The 7,452-nt window shown below is 56.7% G+C and overlaps 1 protein-coding gene across 2 annotated transcripts in view; it reads right to left on the bottom strand.

Moving 5' to 3' along the window:
* Positions 1-7,452, bottom strand: part of GDPD5 (glycerophosphodiester phosphodiesterase domain containing 5) — an 85,264-nt gene that overhangs the window by 14,960 nt on the left and 62,852 nt on the right. For both annotated transcript variants that reach the window (XM_077776387.1, XM_077776390.1), the window contains exons 7-9: positions 1,240-1,338; positions 864-957; positions 339-484 (exon numbers count right to left, since the gene is read on the bottom strand). In XM_077776387.1, the coding sequence (XP_077632513.1) occupies positions 339-484; positions 864-957; positions 1,240-1,338 (339 nt within the window). The remainder of the gene's footprint in view (positions 1-338; positions 485-863; positions 958-1,239; positions 1,339-7,452) is intronic.

Raw genomic sequence — 7,452 nt, 5'->3', positions numbered from 1 at the left:
CCCCCCAGGCCTGCCCAGCCCAGAACCTGGCCATGTCTGGCCCTGGCCAAATCTATCTTTCCAGGGCCCTCAGGACAAAAAGTTAAATCTTTTTAGTGCGATACCTTCAGGACTCCTCAGGATTCAGTCCCATCTGAGCTCCCCAGCTTTGTCACCGGTCCTTCCCATAAACCCCCCAAAAGGGCTAAAGATTCCTGCTATTACCATATTACACATATTATCTCCCTTTCCATACAGGGTCCTCCCTACAAGGAGATAGGTCTTGGCTTGTCCCCCCGAGAATGGCAGCCCACCCCTCCCCACCCCCCGCTCTGTTAGGACCCTCCAGTGGCGCTCACCATAGGTGCCCCACGGTGGCCGATGAGGGCAGGCTTGGGGCCCAGGTCCTTTTTCTCCATGATGCAGGGAGAGGAGATGGTGAGAGGCGCCAGGTAGAAGGCAAACACCATGGCAAAGAAGATACAGAGAATGGCCATCTGGGAGGCTGCAGACACCAGCTGTGAGTCAGGCTACCTGGTGAGCCATCTGGCTTTCCACGAGGCCCACCCGTGAGTCCTGGGCAGGCTGGGGTCGGGGCAGGGGGAATGCCAGAGCCCTCTTCCCTCCACTGGTCAGGACCCAGATGCGCTGAGCGGACCCTGCACCACAGCCAGCGCCCATCTTGCTGGGAAGGAAGTGGGCTTCTAACTCACACACACACAGACTCATGGAGGAGGAAGCATGCGAGGCTTGGGCTGCAGCCCTCGGTGGAACCCATGGGCCATTCTGAAGCAGGACCACCACACTGAGAGGGGCCACCCAGGTGAGGGCCAGGTGAGCGCAGGACAAGCTGGTTTTGGTACTTGGGAGGCAGCCATACTTACAGGACCGCTCTGCACGGGCAAACTGTCCTGCCACGATCCAGGAGAGCGCGGTGACGGCGGCCAGGGCCCCCACGTGCAGGAATGGCGCCGTGCCCTTGGGTGTGGGAAGGGGCAAGAGGGACCATGAGCTCCCGGCCATCCTAGACCCTCTGGTCACCAACACCCCAATGGCCAGTGTATCTCTGTCCGTGGGGCAGGCAACTCTGTCTCCTCAGAAACCCCAAGCTGTAGCACCCTCTGTGCTCTGACTTGCTGTGTGACCTGGACCCCTCCCTGCCCCCTCTGGGCCTTTGGAGGGATGTGAGTGATGAAAAAGCACTACCTTGTTGTGAAGGTCCTGGGGAAGTGGCTGCCCAGCCCCACCTCACCCCCTCACCTGCAGGGAGATCAGCAGCACCTCCCACTCGTCCTCCCACAGCTGGGCCACGGCTGACATGGCCACTACCGTGGCCACCAGGATGACCACCAGCCCCATCTGGAAGGGGAAGAGTCACAGACAGGGGGTCAGAGCAGGTGTGCCTCGACAGCCCAAGCGTCCCCAGTGTGTGAGAGCGGGACGTGGAAGCAGAGACAGCGGGAGAGGCCCAGGACGGGCACAGGGAGAAACAGAGGGTGCAAGAGGGACCGACAAAGCAGGGAAGGGGGAAGCAGAAAAGAGGTGCAACGAAGCCAGAGACGGCTGGCCAGAAATGACAGTGAGAAACACAGGCAGGAGGCGGCAGGCAGACCTCAAGAGAACGGAAGGGAGGCTGAGGAGGAAAAAAGGTGGGAAGACGTGGGGGGAGGGGGAGGTGCGGCCCCAGGGTTCAGCCCCGCTGAGGGGGTGAGGAGGGAAGACACTTGGCCAGTGGGGGCCTCTCATGGGCCCAGCAAGTCAAGTCCAAGGCCTCACTTAGCCCTGCCAGCAACCCCTGAGGTGAAGGGTGACCTGCCTAGGCCGCAGGGGCAGGAGGCTGAGGAGCTGGGTCCCCTGCAGGAGCGGATACCCTCTCAGGCTGGAGCAAGCGGAAGTGAGGCAGAGTTCTGGCCCACCGGCCCCACGGCCGAGGCTTGCTCCCAGCCCAAGCCTCCAGCCTCTACTGTGTTTACGGGGGCCCCTCTCAGCTGCCTCCTAGAGAAAGCGAGGAGCAGGACTCGGGACAGGACCTTCACAGGACCGAGCGCTCTGGGGACAGTTGGCACCTGAAACCTCGCATGCAGCACAAGGTGCTCCCCCAGACTAAGCGAAGCCTGGTTTCTGGCTACTGGGCCCCCAGCCCCAGCCTCTACCCCCCTGCTCGGCTCTCACTCCAGCCGCCTCCCACTCACCGCCAAGCCTGGCAACTTAAGGCTCAGGTCACGTCTCTACCCCAAAGCCCCCAACCCCCTCTCCATAATGGGCCAGTCAGGGCCCCCATCCCCTGCCTCCAACGACTTCCTACCACGGCTGCAAGCTGTCTCCCCACTGCCCCCCTTCCCTTCCTGCTGCGCCCTTCCTGGAGGCAGCCCAGCCGTGTTCGAGAGCCCTCCTGAACGGAACAACTGAACGAGATCGGAGGGTGGGGGAAGACCGTGCTTGCTCCGTCTTCGCTCCCTGCGCCAGGCAGAAAAGATTCATTCCTGCCTGGGATTAAGTTTTCCTTTGGAGGTTTGTCATTCAGCCCATCAGCCCAGAAACGAATGTTCCAATAAGAAATAGGAATAAGGCTGAGATGGGTAGGGGCCTTTATGGACTGTAACGTACTGGCCCTGGGGGACACGAGAAGGGGGAGAAGAGGAGAGACGCAGGTACACGGAGGAGGGCCTGTATGCCTGGGGCGGGGGGATAGACATCCTGTTTTCCTCCTGTTTATTCTTGTAATGTCCCCTGTGAGGTCATTATGACCTCGATTTTACACACAGGGAAATAGCTCAGCCTAAGGGTCTGCTTGCCCTGTAGCTCTGAGGGGGCAGATCAGGAAGCAAACTCCACTGTCTGCCTCAGAGGTCGTGCTCTTTCTGGGATGTCACGCCGCAGTAGAGGGAGGCCAAGGAGTGTCCTAAGGGTCTCTGAGAATCCTCCAAGACACACAGGCTCCCTGCCGCCCCCTGCAGGCAGGCCCTGGGCACAGCAAATGTCTCCGAAGGGTTGTTGCTGACAGTCTTATTACATTTAACTGCTAGTGGAAATACTTGTAATAAAACTGATTTCCCATAATCCTAATGCAATTAAAATTTTCATTCTCTCTGAGCTTTGCAGTTGCTGTCGTGGCAACCATTATGCTCAGCAGCATTCCTACAGTGTTGAGGGTCTGTGGGATCCCCCACCCTGGGCTTTCTGCTTAAGACACATTACCAGCACTGATTCCCAGCAATGTGACCATGACCATTGACCCCTTGCCCACGTGCTGGCGCCTGGAGGAGCTGGAAGGCAGCCTGGCAGAGGGGGCAGCAGGTGGGCCTCCTGGGGGCGGCTGGAATCTGGGTTCTGCAATCCAAATTGCAGGTGACAGGCCAGGGCTTGGGGCCACTGGAGCCACACCCTTCTGTCAAATCCCAGCTCTGAGGCCTAACAGGAGAGGCTAAACTCTGAAGCATGTTTCCTGAGCCGTGCCGTGGGAGGAGTGAGCGCCCACTCGTGAGGGGTTCAGGGATGAGGGAGAGAAGGCAAGTGGTCTGCTAAGCACAAGCGTTACCAAAATAGTGAATGCTTGCCAAATGTCAGTGGTGTGATTGAAAATGTGGGCATAATATCCAGTGACCAAGATTATTACAAGGCGTGACTGAAACACTGTGTGGGAAGTGTCTGACGCACAGAGTAAGCACCCACTACAGGATGGCTACGGCCATCGCCATCGCCATCGCGAAGAGTGGCGCCCAGCATGACAGAGCCTTCCTAGTACACTGCTACTGGGTGGGGGCGGGGTGGGGGGAGGTTAGATGCTGGGAAGAACTGGGGAGCCTGGGCCGGTGGTTTGGAGGGGAGCCTGAATTCATGGGTAGTGCTGATGAAGGGAACGTGGTCAGGTGGTACACAGAGGCGCCACTGCCAGCCACCGGGGCCTGGGCTGGGGGCAGACGCACAGGCCCCGCCCCTGCTCAGTCAGTACTGCCGCATTCATGACTGTGTGGCGCCCAGTCCTCTTCCCTGGGCCTCAGGTTGGGTCACTTGCAGACACCTCCTCCACGCAGGCTGTGGGCTGGGGGCTGCCACCCCTGTGGCAGGAGAGTCAGGCAGGGTCGCAGATGGGGCCGTGGGGTGTGATCAGTGCCAGGACTGGGTAGGGGGCAGCCTGGGGAGGGGGGAACTGTGGTCAGAGCTCCTCACAGCCGTGGTGTCTGGGCGGATTCCGGAGTGGCGGGTGGGACAGGAAGGGGACATCTCAGGGAAATGACCTCCTGTTTACTGGAAAGCTCCAACCACACTTCTCACCTTCTGGACCTCTGGACTTGTCTCCTGTGTCTGGGAAACGGGGCGTTTGGGAGGACGGGGAAGGTCCCCAAGTGCACACCCAGACCTGATCATGCAACCCTGCTGCCCCAAGAAGCACCCTCTGTGCATCGTCCTGGGCCCCTCTGTTCTGCAGCCCCCCCACCCCCAGGCCCCAGGGAACCAGAGACTCTCTAAATAAAGCTCATGATTAAAACAACCTAAAATATAGTTCTTAAAGCAATATGATACAGGCATGGACCAGAGAGAGAAGTAAAATTTAAAAACCCAGAAACAAATCTAAATACATTTTAAAAACTAGTCTACTATAAACGTGGGAGAGAACAGATTACTGAACATAGAGTTGGGACCTGGGAAGCCATCTAAAAAGGAACAAAAATCACACTGTACCCCCCTCAAAGAACTTCCAAAAAGGTAAAACAAGTAAATGTTGAAAAGAAAAATTAGGAACCCAGAAACCTATAATTACCAAATGATACCAACAGAGAAATTTTTTTTATCATCTTGGAGTGGGAAAGATTTTTTTAAGTTTATTTAAGTTGTGGGGTGGGGAGGGGGGGGCGGACAGAAGAGAGAGAACGAGAATCCCAAGCAGGTTCTGCACTGTCAGCACAGAGCCTGATGCGGGGCTCAATCTCATGAAGAGAGAGATCATGACCTGGACTGAAATCAAGAGGAAGACAGGCTTAAGTCAGGTTTAAATCAGGCTTAACTGACTGAGCCAATTTTTGACCATCCCAGCTGTCCCTAGGGAAAGACTTTCCAAAGTCTGACACAAAATCCAGGAGACAGAGAGGACAGATTCACATCCTGAAAAATTAAATTCCTATGGCAGAAACACAAGCCCAGTGGAAAGATGAATTAGGGAGAATCATTTGCACTTCACTGGCCAAAGGGGTAATTTTCTGAATCTATAAAGAGCTCCTACAAATCAATAAACAAAAAGCAAATGCCACAGCAAAAAGGGCAAAAGAGATGAAGAACCAGTTTACGAAAAAGGAAATGCAAATAACTCAGGCATGTGGAAGATGCAAGTCTAAGTCATCACAGGGGAAATGCAATTAAAGCTACTCTGAGGCATCACCCTCACCCATCAGATTGGACAAAGTCAAGACACCTGTGAATACGCTACGGCGAGGGTGCTTTCTAAGCAGACTGTGAGGCATGGGTTGGCGGCCCCTGGCAAGGAGGTACTTTGGCAGGAACGAGTGAAAGTGTATGCTCTTTACCTCGCACCTCCCGCCAGGGTCCCTGCCGCATTGTGCCGCATGCACTGGGATGTCCGGCTGGCCCACCAGCCTTGGGAACCAGGGATGAGACAGCAGGACAGGAGCAAGGGATGGACGTGATGGGAATGTTCTCAGTGCACGGAGGGGCAAGGAGCTCCAGTTTTGTCAGGGTGCAGAGGTAGCTGGCTGGTACTTGTGTTTAGAGAGGAAGGAAATGAAGAAATGCAGATGTGTATTTGCAGGTACTTAAAATACCTCTAGAAGGATAGTAGGAAGAGTTACATTGCCTGCTTTTTAGTACCTTTTTAATTTTGAACCATGTCCATATATTGGATGGTCAAAAATTGGTTAAAACAAAAAGAATAAGGATTCTTTAGAATCTTAGGATGAAGTGACAGAATCTTAGAAACAGAATAGTAGAATTTCTCGCTCCTGCTTGAACACTCCCAGCCCCCGGGAACCCCCTCGCTCCTGATGCAGTGGGTGCAGCCATGGATCAGCTCTGCTTGGAAAGACCTTCCTTGGGAGGGGACAGAGGGGAGAGGAAAGCGGGAGCTGGCACTGGTGCGGATGAAGGGATCGGACCCCCTAGCCCCAGGGAAAGGCTCCGGGTACTGGTCTCCGACCCCGGCTGGCTCAGTGCCTCCGGAGGCCTCTCCACTAGGATCAAGCAGTGATCCTGGCCTGCTGAGAACCAGGCACGAGCCTGAGGCGGTAACCACGGTGAGTGCCAGCCCCCCGACTCCAGGTGCCAGCTGGTGCAGCTCTTTCAAGTCAGCTGCCCAGTGGAGAGAAGAAAGGGGCTCATGAGGGGATTTCAGAAGCCCAGAGGACACCTCAGGATACAGTGACAAGCAGGAGGAAGCAGGGAGGGCTGCTGGCTGGTCTTCCCTCCTGTCAGACTTCAGTCCCCGGGATCTGACTCCCCAGCGCCTGGCCTCATCCCCTGGATGCCCACTGGTACCTGCCACTCCACACAGACCAGTTGGATCTGCCCTGTCCTCCCGGGTCCTGCTCCATGTCCTCCTCCTAGCAGGAAGTGAGTCCCTCCCCTGCCGCTCCTCACCCATCTCATGGGCTCATGGTTCCTTCTGGACCTTTCTGTCCCTTCTTCAACAGCAGGCTCGCTCTGAGCCAGACTCTGGGGAAAAAGAGATGTCCAGCCTCCCGCCAAGACCCAGGTGTTCCCAGGAAGGAGGGGCTCTCCTGATGGGCTTTGTTCCACCCATGCCCCCTGGGGCCTCAGGAAGGGGCTGCGTTGGCCACATACATTCAGCACCACACATGCAATGAATGCTCTGAGTGCTGAGGCTCGGAATTGAACTTGGGGCCCAGCCCTGAGTGGCGCATGGGGCCACAGAGATGGACGAAGCCAGTCTGGCCTGCAAGGAGCTCCCAGACGGGGGTGGGCCGGGGCCAGGGAGCCAGGCAGAAATGCACAGCATGGACCGGATGCTCAGGACCATGGCAGGGGAGTCCGCCAGGGCTGGGGAGCAGCCTGCAGGTGGGGGAAGCAAGGACTTCCTTTCCTTCCAAAGGAGAGAGAAAGGCAAGGCAGGGGTGAAGAGGTAGAGCAGAGAAGAGGCAGCCATGCTGGCAGGGCCTGAGGGGTGTCATGCAGCAGAGGCTGAGGGTGGCTGTCCCGTGCCAGCAGTTGGGAGATATTAGCAGGACCCGAGTCATCCAGGGCCAGAGCGCCAGCAGGGGAGCTAGGATGGCCCCGGGAGAAAGGGGAGAGTGGTAGGCAGGGCTCTGAGTTGGGAATGACAACACCAGCTTTACAGTGAGCTCACTGATGACTGAAGAGGCGAGGGGGCCGGGGCTGTGACCTGCGCTGGCCAATCAGCAGCTCCAGAGCTAGATTCTTATTAAGTGGGAGACCCCGGGCAAGTTCTTTAACCTCTTCATACCTCAGTTTTCCCAACTGCAAAATGGGATGATATTAGTACCT

Source organism: Crocuta crocuta, unplaced genomic scaffold, assembly GCF_008692635.1.
Source record: "Crocuta crocuta isolate KB4526 unplaced genomic scaffold, BGI_CrCroc_1.0 scaffold271, whole genome shotgun sequence".
NCBI classification, from domain to species: domain Eukaryota; kingdom Metazoa; phylum Chordata; class Mammalia; order Carnivora; family Hyaenidae; genus Crocuta; species Crocuta crocuta.
The sequence above is the reverse complement of the archived record's forward strand: the minus strand, read 5'-3'. Positions and strand labels throughout refer to the sequence as shown.